Consider the following 20,558-nt stretch of genomic DNA (forward strand, 5'->3'; position numbering starts at 1 on the left):
TTGAGAAGAAACCAAGGAGTGTGGTCTGCCTGGGAGGCTTCTTGCTGTAAAGTGAGTAGCATCAGGTTGGAAAGAGCATGCCCTTGGAGTAGGATGGTCTGAGTTTGAGTCCCAGCCACACCACTGTGACCAGATGCAAGTCCTGGGACGTGACTAGCCTCCCTTCTCACCTTTAAAATGGAGGCGGTGAAAGGATGAGCAGCAGAACTCTCAAAGGCTACCCATGGCTATGCACATGCTAGTTTCAGTTATTCCAAACCATGGGGGAAGTCCAGGAAAACACTGGCCACCAATTTGCTTTTCTGGGATGATAAGAAAATCCAACATAAATGTCCAAAGAGTTCTTGAGCACTTCGGGTAAAAAACTCACTCCATCTGGGGTAATTATGACTGCATGCACGTGAGCTGAAGAGCCCAGCTGTCTTTTATGCAGAGCATCAGTCAGGGGCTGTCACTTCAATTCAAACAAGGGTCACGTCTTAGGCTCTGGGACCAACTGCCTGCCTGATGGAGATTTTTTTTTTTAATAATAAACTTTATGCTTAGAGCAGTTTTATGTTTACAGAAAACTTTCACAGAATGTACAGAAATTTCCCACATACCCCCACCCCCTCCATTAACATCTTGCCTTAGCTGGTGGGGTTGTAAAGGGACTGCTAGATGTGGCTAGAAGTGGCAAGGCTTTTTACCAGATTTTCCCCCTGAGGAATACCACACCGCAATATCCTGCAGTCCTCTCTCTGCATCGACCGCTCACGCTCAGGAGGAGGGCTTGTGGCCTTGGGGACCTTGCGGTTCTCTCAGATACCCAGACTTTCCTGTCTCTCCTTGTCAGCATACTTAAGAGAGGACTTCCATCTTTATTTATTATTTCTTCTCTCTCAACCTTGCTCATCCTTAAATCCCAGACACTTCCCAAGCAGCGCATCTGGGCACCCTAAGAGAGCAGAGGGTGTGGAATGGGCCATGCCATGCTGGTGGCACCATGCCAGGATCCCCACCCTCTTTGGGAGGGGATGCTTCTTTCCCCTTTCCCCTCTGAACCTTGGGATCTCCTAGGAGGTGGAAACCAAAATCCCTCCTTTTTCACAGGGAGGAAACTAAGTCAGTGAGGTTGAATAATTTGCCTAAAGTAACCAAATTGAGATGGTTGGGTTCTTTGGGTGGGGACTGGGGTCAGATATTTAAAGTAGATGCAGGCAGGGGACAGTCTGACTAGAGGTACGGTAGACCGTGGAGCAAGGTGAGTGGAGTAGAAAGGAGGACAAGGCCGGGGCTGGATGTCCACCAGGAGCCTCTGGTTTACTGGTGGGAGACCTGGTATTAGGACCAGTAAGACTTGGAGTCTGAATCACTGGAAGGCCCCCAGGGGGTTACAGCTGGTAAATACAGAAGGGTAAACCATAGACTTGATTTCCATAGGTGCATCTATTTCCTGTCTTGAAAAACTGGTTGTCTTCCAGCTTCTGGATACTGCTACCAGATCTTGGAAGGTCCCAAGAACTCAACAGCCGTGGAGGGCTCAGAGGCCCGCTTCAACTGCACCGTCTCACAGGGCTGGCAGCTCATCATGTGGGCTCTGAATGGCATGGTGGTTCTGAGCATCACCCCCAAGGAGTCCATCATCACCAACAGCCGCTTCACCTCTGCGACGTACCAAGAGGATGGAAACTTCACCTCTGAGATGATCATCCACGCCGTGCAGCTCAATGACACGGGGCTCATCAGATGCAGCATCCAGAACAGTAACTGGGATAAATACAGCTTCCTTTCTGTCCAAGGTGTGTATGCAGGCTCTGAAGTAGGAGTCCGTTGGGGTAAATGTCAGAGGACTAGAAGGGACCTTCTGGCATTCATGTCATGTATGATGAGGTATATCATCTAGCTTCCACTTGGTATTCTCACAGAGTTGCCCTGACCTGACTAATGTTTATTGCTTTGTTGCTTGTCATCTCCCTTTCTAATGTCCTCTCTCCCTTTTTACCTTCATCTCATCCTGTCTCTCTTTCCTCTTCCCTTCTCTTCCCTTCCTTTCCCTTCTCTTCCTTTTTTCTTTTATTAAGACTTTCAGAGATGGCTGTTTCTCATGTCCTCATTTAATCCATTTCAATAATTAATATTCTTCCTGGAAATATATCCTGGAATTTTCTGGTGACAGTTACAATCACTTTTTATTTTTTTTTAATTTAGAGATAGTTAGCAGTCATTGACATTTCTCTAATTTTTAAATGTACTTGATTGCATTTCTCTTGTCTTACATCATTTATCAACTTTGAGGCATACTTTAACTTTTTCCTCTTCCCAGTTGAATTTCCCCAATTTATTTCTCTACCTGCCCCTAATGACAGTGGTTCTTATAGTCAAAGGTATGTGTTCACCCAGTATACCAAGTTTTTTAGAGAAAAGAATATACAAAAAATAATGGATAACTTAGTTTCATCTTTGAAGGTATTTTTGATGTGCTGAAAATCATATATTTAGTGAAAAAAATAGAAGAAGGCTTTTCAAGGATTTGTAACGTTCTTATCAAAGTTTAATCACCTTGCATTCTTTAAAAGTATATTTATATATTATTTATAGATACACTGGAGCTAGGAGAGCTGTCAATATCTGTGATAACACTCCTTACAAAAAATTTTATGTGTCTTTGAACTTTTTTGTTGTTGTAAATCTATATATTTACTTTCTGTCTGTATTTATGGTATTAGCAAATCAAATTTGATAATATTTGGTGGAGAGAAATGTCTACAATTTACATTTACACTTTTTATGTTCTTTTTGCCTTAGAAACTCAGCCAAATTGTTGCACCTTGACTTTTGTATGCTTTTAATTTTGTGTGGTTTTAATTGGGGCCACAATGATATTTTCTATATGAGTGATTTTATGAGGCACCTTGGATTATTGACCAAGGCTGTGTGACCAGATTCCCTTTAAATCATTTGCTGTACAATGGGAAGAACACAGGAAAAGGAATCAAAAGATATGTATTCTGGTTTTGCTTTCATCATTCCCTGCTGGGTGACCCCTGTGATGGCTCCATTTCTTTCTCTCTTAAATGGGGGTCAGGCCCACCTCTTAGGTGGTTGTGAGGATGAAATGGTAAAAGTGACCGAGAGCATGCTTGGTGACTCCAAAGCTCTACCCAGGTCACTTTATCATATAGAGGATAATGGTGTGGGTGTGTGTCCTGCTGCCTGGACTCCAGTTCCAGGTTCATTACTGCCTGGGTGATCTTGGACACATTACTTAATGGCTTTGTGTCTCACCATAAGATTGTGGTGGGCTCAGATGAAGAAGTCTGTGCAAAGCCTCGAATGCAGCTCTCAGCTCATAGCCCTTACTGTATAGTCGTTCGCTATCATTCATTGTGTTCCCAAGAGGAGCATGTTGTATTAGACATTTAGGGGGACTTAAAGACACATACAATAAGACACAACTCCTGCCTTCAAGGATCTCACAAGAAGAGGGGTTAAGACAAAGTGCACAAATAATAATGGTGCCATGCAGATGCTGGGGAACGCAATGGAAGGAAAACAAGCTCAGGTCAAAATGTGAAAGGAGATAAGAGATTCAGTTGAGCTTTTGTGGAAGATTACATGGAGAAGGAAACATTTAGATTTGCCTTGAAGGTCTGTAGAGTGTTAGGCAAAATGGGAAAGGGAAGCTGAAAGCTTGACTTCTTTTTGCAACTTGTAAAACATATCAAATCTACAAATCCATGTAGTTTGTAGCATCTTTTCCCAAAGATATGAATATAAAACACCATCTAAACTTTTTTTTTTAGTGTCACACAATTTTTTTTTAGAACTTATTATTTGCTTCCATTACCTAAGCCAAACAACAAAGGGTTACAGTTCTGTGATAAAGGAAAAATTCTTTTACGCCAGGACTGTGCCACCTGCTATCAGTCCTTGGTCAAGACACGAAATTCAACAAAGCCCACTAGTGATATGTAGAGCACAGCTTTCTGGTTTTCTCAGAAGCCGTCAGGAAGGCTTGAACTTCATCTATGTTTTGTATTTGGACTGCTTAGAGTTGAAAACTCCAAGATGTCCAAATGCTAATTTCTGAGTGGGACTGGGAAACCTTGGGTAAAAAACTCCTCAAACCCTTTAGCCACAAAGTCAGGTTAAAGAAGCTAAGACAAATTCAGTGAATTCAGTGTTAGTATTTTTCATAAGACCAAGGTGATAACTTGAGCAGAAAAGAGGATTGCCCAGAGTCCCAGACTACGGTGCTTTCTCAGGAAGAAAGGCAGTTGCTGCTGATACAGCTGGGGTTCTGAATGTCCACGCTGAAGAGGATGGGCAGGCCAAAGGACAAGTAGAAAAATTCCTCGCTGGGGAGGGGAGCAGGTATAGCTCAGTGGTTTGGGCACCTGCCTCTCCTGTAGGAGGTTGGGTGATTGGACCCTGCATTAAAACTAAACACATAAAGACTCCTCATTGGGGAGCTGGGAATTTGAGTAGAAAGGGCTCCCAGAGGAGGTCCGCAGGTAAAACATTCCTGGCCTTTGTGAAGGCTTGGAATTAGGCTCTAGGCTCTAGCCACGTAGCTATGCTAAGAATAGTCAGGAGGGACCGACTTGACAACTTCTGTCTTGTTCCCAGCTGAGGGGACTGCTACTTTCTTAGCTCAGCTGAACAGCTCTCTCCTTGAAGGAATGCATTCCTTTGGAAAAGAATGAGACAGCTTCTTCCCAAGCTCCAAGCCAAACGAAAGAAGGAATGACAACCAAAGGCCTGAAGAAGGACTCAGACCCTGACCCAAGGGCTGATGCATTGCAACTCCACGGCCAAGTTACCCAACAGGAAGGGCAGGAAAGGCCTTCACGGGGCTCAGGCTGCACATCATCCTGTATTTGGAGACTCGCCCCTTAGCAGAACCACTAAGGAGCCAGGACACCAACAGCTGTCTGTCTGGAGGGGTCAGAAGGGACTATGTCTGGCCATGCAGGCACCTCCTCTTACTAGGGGCTGCCCTTGACCCCCATGATGGCTCTCTGGCATTACAGTCATCAAGGACAGCATGCCGTAGGGCCCAGACTGTCAAGGACACAAGAATCAAATGAGAACAGGCATGATAGACCCTAGGAGTCAGTTGCCCGTGACTGTAAGGTGTGTAGGTTAAATGTCTTCTGCCCGAGATGCCACTAGGACTGCATCTCCCAGTGTACACATCCTCCCTTCCTCGGGGTGCTGAAACATAGGGACAGCTTGTCAACCAGCTTGGTGTTTTTCAGGTCAGGGTTGTTGGTGGAGAGATGCTTGTTGCTTCTTTTGTACAACAGCTTCACCATGAGCTTGGTGGAGGCTTCAGTCAGCTTCTCCTCTCCTTGAGGGATGTGGTGATGGGGATATTACAGGCTGCTGAGGTCCTTGTCCCACAGGGCAGCCTGGAACCTGCTCACCAGCCCTGACTGAGGTCATGTTTGACTTCAGCCATCGGTTCCTTGATCTCTTGCCAGTTTCGAGGAAGGGTGATGGTGTCATCTAGGAGGTAATTAAAATTGGTGCTTTTCAGGTGTTTTCCATAGGATTCTATGACGATCCAGCCTTCTTTGTGGGTCAGTACTTCTATGCTCCCATCAACATGGCCTGGGGCATGGTGTCATGCTGGGTTAGTGCCCTCATGGTGGTGTAGAGCCACCCACACTGAGCTGGGCATACTTGTTGCCTGGGCTTCCTCCCCTTGAAGATGCTTCTCTTGGACTTGCCCCAAGGCTAGGCATAGGCAGGTATCCCCTGGCATCCCTCACTGCAGGTAGATAACCATGCAGAGGGAGGGAAGGTTCCATGGTGAGTGGCCAGTGGAGGCCAGAGGCTCATATTCTCAGCAAGTCCCCAGGGCGCCTCTCTTCAGTTTGGTTGCCAGCCAACTCCATGCTGTCTCTGGGCTATAGCCTTCCTGCCTCCCTAACTTGCCTTTTTTTTTAAAGAGTATTTTTTAAAAATTTTTTATTTCTCTCCCCTTCCCCTCAGTTGTCTGCTCTCTGTGTCCATTCGCTGTGTGTTCTTCTGTGACTGCTTCTATCCTTATCAGCGGCACCGGGAATCTGTGTTTCTTTTTGTTGCATCATCTTGCTGTGTCAGCTCTCTGTGTGTGCGGGGCTATACTTGGTCAGGCCGCACTTTCTTTCACCCTGGGCGGCTCTCCTTACAGGGCCCACTCCTTGCACGTAGGGCTTCCCTACACGGGGGACACCCCTGTATGGCACGGCACTCCTTGTGCGCATCAGCACTGAGCATGGGCCAGCTCCACATGGGTCAGGAGGCCCAGGGTTTGAACTGCGGACTTCCCATGTGGTAGGCGGATGCCCTATCCATTGGGCCAAGTTCGCTTCCCCTAACTTGCCTTTTCATATGTTATTACTGTGGCATGTGGTTTTCATACAGATGGAAGAACAAGTATTTAGAGTAATTAAAGGCTTCTCCAAAGTAACACAGAAGGAGCTCCTAGGACTGGGCTAGAACTTAACCATTTTACCCTAGTTCCATTGGTCTGAATGGCACTTTGTTGTTAGTGGAAGAAATGTTCTCTCAACAGCAGGGTCTCACTTAAGAGGAAAAAGAATCTTGAAAGAGGAGGATCATTTCATTGGGAAAATGAATAATACGAGGACTGTGTTTTCCCCCTCACGTAGCAACAAGAAAAATCAAGAGGGCTTATGTAACCTCAAGTGGAAGTATCCAAAATCTCTGTGAACATTCTAGTATCACCTTCCATCTCAGTTGGTATGGAAGGGTGGTGTGTGGCAGTTTGAAATTATTTTATGAATCCCAAAATGAGAAATATTGTGTTTGATGACTAATCTATTCCTCTAGGTGTGGTATCCTTTGATTGCATTAAATTCAATTGAGGGGCCTTTGATTAGGTTACCTGTTAAGATTGCTCTAGGGCTTTTTATTGGACTACATCAATAGTTAAAGGTAAGCTTTTACCCCAAATAAATCTCCTTTATAGAAGCCAGCAGAATTTTGGCATTTTGCATTGGTAGCCCTTTGGTAGACTAAAACAACATGTACTGTATTTGCTATTTTTAAATAAATGTTTTAGAATAAAGATTTAATTTTAACTTTAAACATGATAAGTATTGATAGATATCGCACCCATAAACAAAAAGTCTTTAGGAATTCTCAATGATTTTTAAGTATGTAAAAGGGTCCTGAGACCAAATGCTTGAGAACTGCTGACCTAGTCAAATCATCTCATTTGACAGATGGGAAACTGAGAGCTTGAAAGTTTCAGTGACTTGCTTAAGGTGGTGGCAATTTTGTGGTACAGCCAGGACTGGAAACAGATTTTTAAAATTCTTAGCCTAGTGTTCTTTCCATTATGTTATGCAGCAGGGAGTTTTAGGACATTTTAATTTTAACTTATCAATGTACATATATTCCATTAAGGCTGTGTCTCTACTGGGTCCAAACCCTGTATTATTAGCAAAATCAAGGGTGATTTTCACATTGGTTATTTACAGTGTGAACACTGGCATATGTAAGAGAATCCTTAGTGAAGACTTAAGATAATTTATCTGAGAAAGATAGTCTGATAGATGACTTGGACTCATTATTTCTGAAGTGGGATGAGATTTGCTTTTGATTCAATTTCTATTGAGAAAAAAGAATTTTGTGGGAAATTATGTTTAAAAATATGTGACCCCAAAAAGAAAGAAGTAAAATATGACTGGCCATATGCCAGGAAAAGACTCGCTTCCCATAGGACCTGGGATGGGTTCTCCTTGATAATGAAAATCATGTTAAGGCTGTTTCCCATTTTGCTTCTGCTCCTGGATAGCCCAAGACACAATGGTTGTGTTGTGCCTTCTCTTCCACAATAAAATTGATTTTCCCCTCAATCCTGATGAAGTAAAATTCATTCGCTCAGTAATCATATACTTTCCTGTGCACCACTTCCCTTTCTTCAGGGAAATAGGCAGCGATGGGTAAAGACACAAACAGGACCTGAGTTCAGGTTTCCTAACGCAGACACAACGTCTTTGGGCTTTGGGAGCTCTCTCTTTTGAAATGTGATTTGAAGGGAACTTTTTTAACAAAGACAACGGGGACACTGTGCGACGTGGTCATTTCTTCCGCATGTTTCTCTTTCTTCTCTAGTTGTGGGAGACTTGCACATCCCCGTGGGTGGTCTTGTAGTCACTCACGATGAGCCTTGTAATTTCACTTGTTACGCGCTGGGCTGGAGCCCGCTCCCAGACCTGGCCTGGGAGATGGGTCTGCCCGTCGCCCGCTGGAGATCCTGGGTCCGGGAGCCTGCCGACCACCGCAGCGCAGTGAGCGGCCTCTCTCTCACCGCCCGAGGCAACGGGACCCTGACTTGCATCGCTAAAGTGAAGGGTCTGAATGTTCTCAAGTCTGTAACTGTAAACCTTACTGTGCTTCCGCCTCCCTTGGGTAAGTGAAGACTTTTTGCTTTATCTAAATTAAGTCATTAGTTTATGCCTTTTCTTTCCTGTCATGAGACTTAACAGTGCTAAGGAAAACTGTACAGTGACATTGATTTCCGATGGGGGGGTGGAGGCTTGAAGACCAAGTGCATGTGCTGTCAGCTTCATGACCCTGGAGTTTCATCTGCTTTTAAAATTACATCTTAAAGTTTTCTCTCTTTTCTTTCTATATATGAAAACTATTAAGAAGCTTGCTGGTTATTTATCATAAAATGGCATCAGGTTTAGAGCCAAACACTTGAATAAGTGTTTTTCTCCGGTTTTTACCCATTATTACCATTCCAGTTCTTTTGGATTCCTTCTAATCTTAGTGGGATTATGTTGTTTTTTGTTGTTGTTTTTTTTTTTTACCCAGTAAATCCAGTGTATATGGAAGTGTCAGGGCTAGATATAATTTTACCTTGACTGAGTGATATAAGTTTAAAGTTTAAAGACAAAAAGTATCTGCCCTAGAGACCTTGGCCCACCAAAAACTCTACCCATGCACCTTCATAGGGTGGTAGAAACTTTGGGTCTGAGTCTGCTGGGGACAACTAGAGAACATGGACTTACACTGCAGGGGTGGGGATCTGGAGCTGGGGAGTTAGTTTAACTCCTTCATTTTGCCAAAAAGGGAAAGGGGCCTAAAGAAGTGATGTGCTTCATTTTAGGTCGCACAGCTAGATGGAGACAAGTTGGACCTAGAAGCTAGGTAGCACCTTTCTTGGCCTCTCTTGTAGCTTCTTTCCTGGCCTCTCTTTCCCACAAGGGTAGCACAAGATCTTTTAACATTTGAAACAAAGCTACAGCCAAATCAAAATAACTAATAATAATAATAATAATAACAACTAGCACTATAGAGCATTTAGCAAGTGCCATGCACTTCTCAAATATGAACCAGATTAGCCTGCCCTCTGAGTCAATGTAATGACTGCTCCTATTTTAAAGGTGGGGAGACAGGGACCCAGTGTTTGGGAATGTTCCTGCAGAGCTAGTGATGGCAGGGGATGGTCCTGACCATCTGGTCCCAGAGTCTGCTCACCTGTTAGTTCCATCCATCCCAATGATAGTGTGGGTGGCCACTGGGATGGTGTTGCCGTGAACTTAGCAAAGCCATTCAGAACCTAGTGTGCTGGTGTCGTAAGCACCCAAAATTCTGTACTTTACATGGCAGGGATTGGGCTCTGATCAACAGAAGCCCACCGCCTGGGTTTGCACCCTCATTCTCTTGGTCTCCAGCTCCACTGCCCCCAGAGACCAGGCAGAGAATAGAAATAAAGGCATGCATGAATACATGCATCAGATAGACGATGGAGGACTGGGTATTTAGGGGAAGCACCAGTGCATGCTCTGTCTAACAGAGCAATCCTTAGCAGTTCCAGCTGGCATTGCCAAGGGAGTGTGCACTCAGCATGGCCAGATGTTCTAGTTTTCCAAGAAAAGTTAGAAATCTGGATTTTTAAATGAACTTTCCTGACTTCTAAATGTAGGCAGCTAATTGCAATATTTTTGTTACTCTGTAGGCGAGGAAAAACAGAAGGGGCTTGGCACTCCCTGTTTGCCAAACCCTACTGTAAACTCTCCTTTTTAAAATTAGATCAAAATGCAGTCAGTCTTGTGTCTGTGGAAATAATTGATTGACACTGCAGAGTCAAATTTATCTAGAGAAACAACTCGCAGCCATGTTTTTTCAAACTCAAAGGAGAGAAAACCAAGTACAAGGGTCTTCTTTTTCTGTCTTCTAGAAACTTCTGAGAGGCTTAGGGTTCTGGATAATGCAGAGTACTAGAGCTCTCACTTTTTGGGATAGCAATTACTCTTCTGCTTTCTTATGGAGACATTTATATATCTGCTTGAGGTGACCCACAAGATAGAGAAGCTTAGGCTTGGTTTCTGTGAATATCTATGCTGTTGAGTGGAAAGGATAGAGAAATTTGTATTTCTTTGATTTTAAGTCAAGGTTGACTTTTTTTTTTAAGTTATTAAATTCAACAGCACTTTGTACCAAGACTATATAATAAGATGAAGCTAGAGTTCAAACCTAGCTTGCTTTTCTTTCTTAGCCTGTAATTTTGAACAATTAAAAACCTCTAGAAAAGTTGCAAAGTAGAACCATGAATATCCAAATACCTTCACCTAGCCACATCAAATACTAAAATTTTGCCATTTTTGATTCTTTCTCTCTCTCAGTTAGAGGACATTTGGAAAAATGCTCTAAATTTGGGTTTGTCTTATTTCCCCTGCCACATACTTTACTTTCGGTTAAACCTTTTTGTCAGGGCATAGGTAATGTAGTGTGGGCACATGATGCCAATTTGTTCCAATATTAAGCTTGATCATTTGACTAAGTTGACATTCCCCATTTATCTTCATTGTAAACATATCCTTTTGCTTTTATAGTTTGTATGCAATCTATGGATGCCAGATGAATATTCTTTTTCTAAATAGTCTTTCACCTAATAATTTTTGCATCCATTGATACTTTGTTGCTTGAATTAATTATTTCTTGGTGTTTGCAAAACAGTGGTTTTCTGCTTCTGTCTTTTCTAAATGTATTATTTGCATTCTTCTGTAAACAAAAGACTGTCCTCTCCTTTATCTTTCCTCCTTTTATTTTTAGCAATTTTTGTGTGGACTCATTTTTATTCGACATGTTTTAATCTATTCTGATCATTATCCATTTTAATGTTCAAATTCCTCCAGATTTGGCCAGTGAGAGTCTCTGCAGGCTGGTTTTGGTATCCTTTTGATGTGCCCTCATTAGTTTTTGATCACTTGGCCCAAGAAGAAGTTCCAAATTCACTTTGCACTTTCGCTGGCCCAGCCAGGAAGCAACTATTTCTCCAAGGATCCAACCCAGCTTGCTTTTAAGCTATTTAAATATGATAAAGTATGGTCCAAGCTTTGCAAGGAAAGATTGAGAAAATTTCCATTAGTGCCAAATGGAATGAGCCTGAGTATTTAAAGCACATTTCTTAACAAGGTCATAGTGCAGCAAAGAGCTCTGGTTTGGAGGATGGTGCCTGTACAATTGGAGATCAATTTGCCTGCACATTATGTCTTTTGCAAGGGGAGAGCAAGATGGCACTTAATTTCCCTTTATTGGGTTTAATTCAGCTGAATTCTTCTTAGGCTAGGACTAGTGAAGTGAGCGGGCTTGATTACAGCAGCAGGAGTCGAGAGAGCCTGGGAGACAAAAGCACAGTGGGTGCGTTCAATGAGTCTTACTTTATTGGGCTCATTTGGAAAAGGGTAATTTGTTTCTAAATTATTCATTAAGATCCAGAGCAGCTGGTGGCTGGCTGCATGTTGTGTGTTTTATGCAAGTTTTAGTAGCAGAAGATCTCGTTACAGGTTTGGCTAGCCGAGCTCGGCCGAGGAGCTCACAGTCAGGCTTACCAATAACCGAGAATTACTGAGGCGGTGTCTGTTCAGGCTTCTTTGGAGAGCTGATAAACATCAGCTCTGCCACCCATTTCCTAAAAGGTCAAGGGATTTGTCTTCATTTCTGGAATGATCCCCTTAAGTCATTGAAAGAAGGATGACAGTGGCAGCTTAGCAGCTCTGAAAAGTTCAAGCAAAAAAAAAAGTTGTAGGGAGCAATTATTGGTTTATAGTTCAAAAAGCTTCTTTGAAGGAAAGCATGTCCAAAGGGCTAATTCTTAGTTTAGATCTGTTTCTTTTAAGAAGATGATCTTCCTGATCACAAAAGTAATAGAAATTTTCTAACATTGCAGACACAGATAAAACTAGAAAAGCTTCCCCCAAGAGGTCTGTGTACACCCTCCTGGATTTTCTTCTGTCTATATTTATTTCAGTGTATAGGTTGTGAAATGATCTAATGAATGAATATATTATTTTTAGGACACATGAGCACCTATTATTAGACTCTAGTAATCTATGAAATTAAGTTTATAAGCTTAATTTTATTGTGGGGGCAAATTGGCAGGCGTGACGAGTCCTCTGTCTTCATGCTGCCACTAACTGTGATTTTGGGCAACTTACTAACCTTTGGGGTTCAGTTTTCTTGCCTTTAAAATGGGGAGAGAGGGAAGCGGCTGTGGCTCCATCAGTTGGGCTCCTGTCTACCAAATGTGAGGCCCTGGGTTCGCGTCCCGGGGCCTCCCGTGCAGGCAGCCTCACTCGCTAGCACCGTGGAGGGCTGCCAGCCTGCAAGCGCCGTGGAGAGCCAACTCAGCAAGGTGACACAACAAAAAGGGAGACAAACAAAAACACAGAAGAGCGGGCAGTGAATGGACACAGAGAGCAGACAGCAAGCAAGCCACGGAGGGGGATAAATAAGTAAATACAGATACAGAAGAACACACAGCGAATGGACACAGAGAGCAGACAGCAAGCAAGCCACGGAGGGGGATAAATAAGTAAATACAGATACAGAAGAACACACAGCGAATGGACACAGAGAGCAGACAGCAAGCAAAAAAAAAAAATGAGGGAGAGAAGCTTAGAGCAGAGAGGTTCTCTCTACTGGCGGCATGTCATGGTCACTCTGCAGTGGAAGGGTATAAGGTGCACATACACTGATGCTCAGGCCCACGTGCCGGTGATTCTGATTTAACTGGTCTGTGTAGGCCCTAGAATAGGGACTAAAGCTCCTAGGGGCTACTGGGCTGGAAAATCCCTGCCTCCCTATCCAGCCCCATATCTTGCTACTGTATACCCAGAGCCGGGCACCAGACAGCCTGGGTTCAGAGCCCAGCTTGTCCCCTTACCAGCTGTGTGACTTTGGGCAAATTACTTAACCTTTCCGAGCCTCAAGTTCCGCTGCAAAATTGGGACAATAACAAAACCTACCTTATAGATGAAAACACCTAAGCATTTAGGACTGTCTGTGAGTCAGAGCATGCACCACCGAGGAGTGCACCCTGTTATTGATTTTCTTGTTTCTAAGCTTCTCTGTGTCCCCTCCAGCCTGCTCAGGCACATGCTCTGTACATGCCGATGGGGACATTTTGTTTTAATAGTTGGTTTCAGGAAACTCTCCGCCCCCTTTTAAAACTCTCAGCATTCCTTTGAAAGCCTCTGAGAAATACTATTTTCCTTTTCTTCACAGATGGGTAAAGGCCAGTCTTGAAGCTGAGATTATAGTCACACAGTAAATGTAGTACTGCAGTCCTCACGGGCTTTGTGAAGGCACATAGGCAAGAAGGCAAGTGGTGTTGAACTTGGAGATAATCTGTCTGAGTCACTCAGGAGCTCTAGCAAATTTGCTCTTCACCTTGAATCACGCACAACTGCACCGGCTACCAAGGTCCAAGTCAGGGATCAATGTCCACCTTTAGGATCTCTGAAAATATACTTATTCCATATAAGGCCTGGGTTCTATCTTCCCCAGCTGTGTGACAGAATGGAAAGACACAAAGTAGGATATTTGGGATTTCCTGTTTCGTGTGACCTTGAATGACTAATCTCTTTGTCATGATGGGTCTATCTACATAATGAAGGGGTTAGATTATACCTGAGATCATCCCCAAATACTATGTTTTTTGTCCACCATTGCAATTTTTGATCTATCACTATATTACTATTATTATTTATTTTCTTTAAATATACTCATTTAAAAATTAGCCTCATACTAAACAAAGATATCTATATCTATGTATATATGTATACAAATATACACACTTATATTGTTACACATATGTAGTACATTCTAAATTAAATAGTGTAATATATGCTAAGTCAAAAAATCACAATTAAAATAAGAAAGGTCCATCTTTGTATCGCCAGTACCAAATCCTGTTTGCTCATGGTACACACACCACACTTTGGGCTACACTTGAGTAGACAGAGTACAGGGAGAACTGGAGAACGTCCGTCTCTCTTAGGTGTGAAACTCCATGGAAAATCTGACTTCCTGTGAAGTGTGGACACAGCCAAATCACTTTGTAGAAGTTGGAGATTGGATTAAAGAACACAAGGTGGGCCTCCCCTTCCTTTGCATAGGCACTTCCTGGGGACAAAACTATTTCTGTGTTAGGTTAGAGGAAATGTTGTTAAAGTAAGCCTCAAATGATAGAAGGCTGGCATGCAAATAGTTTTTTCTCCAGAAGGAGGAAAAGCCACTGAGAGGGGCTATTAAGTGAGGCGACAAGTATGTTGCCTTATGCCAGTAACAATTCCAAGTTTGTACATAAAATTGAGCCAGAATTTGATGTTTAACCCCAGCAATAGGAAAACCTCTAACATTTGAAAACTTCTGAAGGAAACCCCCCAGGGGTCAATCTGAGTTCTTGACTAGAGCAGATGAATTGGAGTCCACACTGGATGGTCATGAGAGAAAGCAGGTTTATCAACCTGGCAGAAGGACAGGAGATGGAGATGGGGGTGTCTCACATCTGTCTTTCCATTAAGGGTTTTTCTTACAGCTTTTATACCAGTTGAAATAAAGAAAGTGAATCATTGGTGACATTTTCAAGAAGGATCTGGAACAAAATAGTTTTTGATTTTTTCTAAATCTTAAAATATATATAGTACCTGGGGTCAGGCAATCTGGGGTGATAAGGATGATGGGGGCGGTATGAATGTGAAGGTACAGATAATGAAGGATGGATGTGAGTAAAGATAATGAGTGAAGAAGTGCCTAGTTATACATTTTTGGTGCAGCTAAATCTGGTTAATATTAGATCTGTGAGCAAGAATGTTAGAATTTTTTCTAACATTATAAGGTACAGTACAATGCCTTAATATTTAAGGTATACTGGTTTTTTCTTATATTACAAGTTCCCCCTAGTTAAATATACATCCCGATCTTGGGAATTTGGGCATCGTTCAATCTGGTTACTTCCTGCTGTGGTGCAACATCGATATTATTGGGTGAAGATTGCAGCTAGTCATCATGCTTAACCTCTGGGTTCCAGGGCTTATCTGGCATAGGAATAATTCAGAGACTTTCCGAAAAACAAACTTAATAAGTAATTATAGGTTTAAATAACCATGTTACATTGGGAAATAATTTTATAACCTTTCTTAGGTGTAGTTCTTGCACAACCTGGCTGAAACTTGTGTAACAGTAGCTACCAGAATGACCTCTCAACTCTTACTTGAAATCTCTTACCCATTAAAACTTTATTCTGTCTTATTTCTCCTCCCCATTTTTCTCTAATCCCACATTGTCAGAAAGGCCCATTCCTGGAAATTGTCAAGTCCTGCATTGCCAGAAGTCTAGGACCATGTTGCCAGGAAAACTTTATCCCTGGAAGTCCTGTCCCAAATAGAGGGGAAGGTAGTGAGAGTTTGACTTAGAGAGGCAGGCATATTTGAGTAATAAAGAAGTTCTCTAGAGATGACTCTAAGGCATTAATTATAGTTAGGTTTAGCTTTGTCATTACAGAAATAAATTTTATGAGTGCAAGCCTTGAGACCAAGTGTTCAGCTTACTAGCAAGTTTCTTTTTCACAGGTTTACCTTACAGATTTCTGTTTTAATAACAGAAGCTCTTACTGTTTGAGAGAGTAGTAGGAATTTCCCAGATAAAGAAGTATAACATTTCTACATTTTTTCCCAGTCCTTTTTGGAATTTTGCAAATACTTTTCTTATTCCCAGAACACTTTGAAATGCATTGGGGTATTACAACAAGTCTGTACAGAAAATCACAAACTTATTCACTATTTTAAGTTTCATGTTAGCTATACTATTTAAACAGACTGACTTGTCAGGTTATTTTAGATAGTGTTCCACAGAAATTTAAACCCTTTTCTAAACAAAATAAATTCCTTTTGGTCCCCATAGTACTTTAAAAAGCTGATATTATTTTGCTCCATATATCTTTTTTTTTTTTAAAAGAAGATAGAGTGGTTCCCCTGCCCCTGCCAGATGGCTTCTTCATCTGTTTTGCTCATTGTTTTTGCTCAATGTTTGTGCTTATTGTCTGCTCTTTTTCACGTATCTTCATTCTCCTTAATCTTTAGATTAGTCCCATTTACCTCTAATTGAAGTCTGAATCTTTTTAGCTTCTTTATTTTTAGCTTCTTTAATTGGGGTGATCTTTTAGAAGTAATGCTGCTTTTTCAGCATCTCAGAGCTGGTTAACTTTAGCTTTGGGTTCCAGGTGTTATACAAGCTCTTAAAATTCTAGGGAGCGATTAGGTTATGCACAAAGACGAAAAGATCTTAGGACTTAGAATAGTCTTCTCTTCACATGTAGGGTCAAAAGGGAACTCAGTCCTTCATTTGTCTCTCCATCCATCTGTCCATCCATCCATCCATCCATGCATGCATCCATCTACCCATTGCTGTACCTGTCTATCCATCCATCCATCTATCTCTCCATCCACCCTAGTTGTCTAATACGTACTAAGCACGTGGGGTATAGAAAAGTAAGTCACAGTCCCTAGCTCTGAGGGCATGAAGTCCAGTTTAGAAAGTGGCAGATGATAAAAGTAACAGCAGTCACTTTCATAGGCATTTGACATGGTAATGAGTATGAGATGTAAAAAAGAAAAAAAAAGAAGCTCAAAATTACTTAGTATTTCTCAATGCCTTAGATGGAAATTTTTAAAAATCATAATAAGTAACTCAGAGAAGCCTTGCATGAAGAGGGGAAGGTGAATAGCTTTTTAATTAATTCTTAAAGGTGTAGAGGTCCCTGAGTTTTAGCAGTTGCTGCTAGAGAAGTCTGTGGATTATTTTGCAGTCAGACTCCTGTTTGCCCATGAGTCAGCATGCAGGTTCTTGATGCTTTTAGAGAGCAGGCCATTAATGTCACCTTTCACCAAACCTACAACTTATTCTAAGCATTTAAATTAGACACAGGAATAACAAATATGATTGAAAGGTCAGTTTTCAAAGAAAACTCTAAGGCAGAACATCCAAAGGCTGTTTCCAACTCTAATCTTAGTCCCAAAGTGCTGGATAGCCATTGATTTAAAAAGCCAACTCTATCTTCTTTCCCAGAGAAGTCTGTTGTTTTAATATTTTCTATTGACTAGAATCTAATAAAACAGCATGCATTAAACTGAGACTCCACCCAAGCATTCAGGGTTGAATGGCTGACTTACACTGAGTAGCAACTTCCGTTGAACAGATCCGTGTCAATCTTTGTGATTTGACGGCAATGTGGTGGTTCAGCAGGGAGGCCTCTTTGGGACAGAGATGAGAGTTCTCTGGAACATCATGCAGTTCCCACGAGAGTTTCTGTGATGGTGAAGATGTTTTCTCTCTGTGGTGACTGAGCACTTAAAGGTGGCTGTTGGGGCTGAGGCATTGAAAAATTAACTTTCCATAAGCTTAAGAATCTCAAATTTAGGTAGCCATATGTGGCTAGTGTTAGCCCTGGTGAAATTCAAATGGCTTTTTTCTTCTCTCCCTTCTCTCACTCCCTTTTATTTCCTGCTTGCTCTCCCTTACCTTGCCTTTTCTGTCTCCCAACTCCATGACTACTTTATAAAACAAGAGGGAAAAGTGGACACCAAGGTAGGTGATTCATTCACAAAGCATCCTGGAGAAAACAATCGCTACCTGAGATTGGAACCCTGTGGATGGGGCTTGTGTGTGGCTGGAGGAAGGCTGTGAACAAGTTTCTCTTAGAAGTGATCCTCCCCTAATTGTCCCAATTTCCTTGGTGCTCTGGAGTTTCAAGGTAGGGACCTGGAAACGCAAACCAAATGTCGTTCCTCTTGTCTGGGCTAGTAGTAGTGTTCAGTAAGTATTTCTTGAGTGGAATAAATGGAGTTTCTCCATGTTACTCACTACCCCAGCAGCAGGGAGCTGTCGGCACAGCCCAGCCTTATTATCTACTTTTCAGGAAGGGGAGAGGCATTAACCAGCTAGTACTTGAAAAGGATTGTGCTCCTAAGCAGTTATTTGTCGACAGTAGTAAGTCTTGTTATGGAAGAGTATTGTGTAATTAAACAAACGAAGGGAAGCTGGCCTTTCACACCTAGCTGTTGCAGGCCAAAGAGTCACAATATTATTTGAAAACATAATCTAATGAAGAGTGTGGCAGACTCAGTGATTACATGGCATTAGACAGTGGCAAGCATCACTAAGCTTCTCTTTTTTTTTTTCTTCCTTTCAATCTTATAGGTAGTAGTGATAATGATAAACCAAGCAGCTCATGGCCTGACTGGCCGCAACCCCTTGTACTCGCAACGGCATTGTTAGCGATGGTGGCAGTTGTTCTGATTATATTCTGCTGCTGCTGCTGCTGCTGTGGCAACTGCTGCTGCAGAAAATGCTGCCCTTGTTCTTTTTGCTGCAGGAGAAAGAAAAAAGGTAAGTTTTTTTTTTTTTTTGGTGCCTATAGATTTCTATATATCTCTTTTTTAGGAGTACTGGGAATCGAACCCAGAGCCTTGTAAGTGGGAAGTAGGTGCTCAACCACTTGAGCTACATCTGCTCCCTTCTATTTATCTTTGAACTTTTGATACAAGCAGTTGAAGTTCATCAGCTAATCAGCTCTTTCAAAATGTATGTTAGCTTTCTGAGCTCATGAAAGAAAATAGGCTAAATTCATAGAGAAGGAAAGGATTTTCTCGGGGAAGGAAGTCATTCCTTTTGGAACCTCATGATACCTCTCCAGGAAGACCGAGATTTTACACTTTCGAGACGCTGGTAACATGGCGCCTTTCTAAATAGGATCTCCTATTATTAAAAATAATACAAATAAAATGAAATTGATAAAAACAATTACACATTTCTTCTGAATGAGGTTTTTTGAAGTACTACAAGATTTATGAGAGTGAAGGCTTTGTTTGGGGTCTGGCTTAACTTAAATTGGGCCAGATGTAGAGTTGGATAGTTAGTGACTTCAGAAGCTAAAAGAGCCTTCGTTATACAAACAATTTGGTGTTTTCCAAGTGCTGAATGTATGTGTCTGTCCTTGCCTTTTTTTCTCTCATAAAACCTTGGCCTACTCTTATTTGAATATTTTGAACATTTAAATGATATTTCTTAAGATTAGATTTTTGATATTAGGGTACATATGAGCTTAATTGCATTTTAAAGTTTATTAACACTAACTGCCATTCGATTAGCATTTGTGTGTTTGTGTGTGTATAGTGAACACTATGCTTACTCTTTTACCAAGAATATTTCTCTTACAGAGATATTCCATGCAAAACATTTGGTCTAGCCTTAACTAAATTAGTGGCCTAGCCTTAGTTCTTCCAAGGATTTGCTTTGTGATTGGGGAATTCATTCTGTGATATAACTTGATTCCCTGGAAAACAGAAATTGAAAAGCATCAAACTCCTGTTGACCCAGATTATAAGGGAGTTTGTTTTTACTGTATCTACATGCCACAAATTGATGCCTTAAATAAATTACACTGTACTTAAAGTGGAAAGGATTGAATATAACTTAATTTTTGGTTCAGAAATGACTATGGATTGTTCTGTGCCTTCAGATGATGATTTTGAACATTAGCTAATTTGAAGTACTTGCAGAACATTCTGGTTATTCTGGTTAATGCTTGTCTTAGGCCACTGTCAGTTCTACAATAGCCTAGTAAGAGGTTAGTGATGGCTGGTGACTGAGACAGGATGTATGGAAGGATGATTCTCTGGTTCTCAGTTTTCTCATTGACAAAGCAGGAATAAGTACAGTGGCTGCTGTAACAAAAACAATAGAAATTTACAGCTTGGCTTGCAGCTGCATCACTTCAAGCCCTTTCTTCATTATCACATGTTCTTCTCCCCAGGGTTTTTGGGTCCCTGTGTCCAAATTTCCAAAGAGGGTCACAATCAGGGACCCTGGCGTGAGAAATCAACCATATCTTTTCGGGCAGGGAACACAGTTCAACCCATAGCAAGTGTTGCCCTACAGAGTTGTTGTGAGAATTAAAAACACTAATATATGTAAAAGTTTAGGTCCTAGATTTTAGCCTTGTTTAACTTTGAGAGGAAAAGCCCATGTGAGGGTGAGTGAGTGGTTTTCTTTCCCTTGTCCATAGCAAGTCCAGGAAAGGGCTATGAGCAAGGCTTGTGAAGGTCCATTTACAATGCCAGCCCTGCCGCCACCTGGTGTTACCCACAACGACAACTATCCCAGCAGAAATGTAAAGAATCCAATAGCATTCCAGGTGTCCCTAGGATGATTACTGCAATGCTTGAAAAACTTATCGAGCAGCAGATTCTTTCATAATTGTGTCA

At 41.9% G+C, this 20,558-nt stretch overlaps 1 protein-coding gene and 1 pseudogene across 3 annotated transcripts in view; one reads left to right on the forward strand and one right to left on the reverse strand.

The window, feature by feature from the left end:
- The window catches only part of IGSF5 (immunoglobulin superfamily member 5), a 49,591-nt gene that overhangs the window by 7,994 nt on the left and 21,039 nt on the right, over nt 1-20,558 (forward strand). For 2 of the 3 annotated variants that reach the window (XM_058296261.2, XM_004446615.5), the window contains exons 3-5: nt 1,464-1,781; nt 8,116-8,412; nt 18,493-18,681. In XM_058296261.2, the coding sequence (XP_058152244.1) occupies nt 1,464-1,781; nt 8,116-8,412; nt 18,493-18,681 (804 nt within the window). The remainder of the gene's footprint in view (nt 1-1,463; nt 1,782-8,115; nt 8,413-18,492; nt 18,682-20,558) is intronic. The other variant, XM_058296262.2, reaches the window with a different exon arrangement.
- Nucleotides 4,610-5,752, reverse strand: LOC111765756 (BTB/POZ domain-containing adapter for CUL3-mediated RhoA degradation protein 2 pseudogene; annotated as a pseudogene).

This window comes from Dasypus novemcinctus, chromosome 4, assembly GCF_030445035.2.
Source record: "Dasypus novemcinctus isolate mDasNov1 chromosome 4, mDasNov1.1.hap2, whole genome shotgun sequence".
Taxonomy (NCBI): domain Eukaryota; kingdom Metazoa; phylum Chordata; class Mammalia; order Cingulata; family Dasypodidae; genus Dasypus; species Dasypus novemcinctus.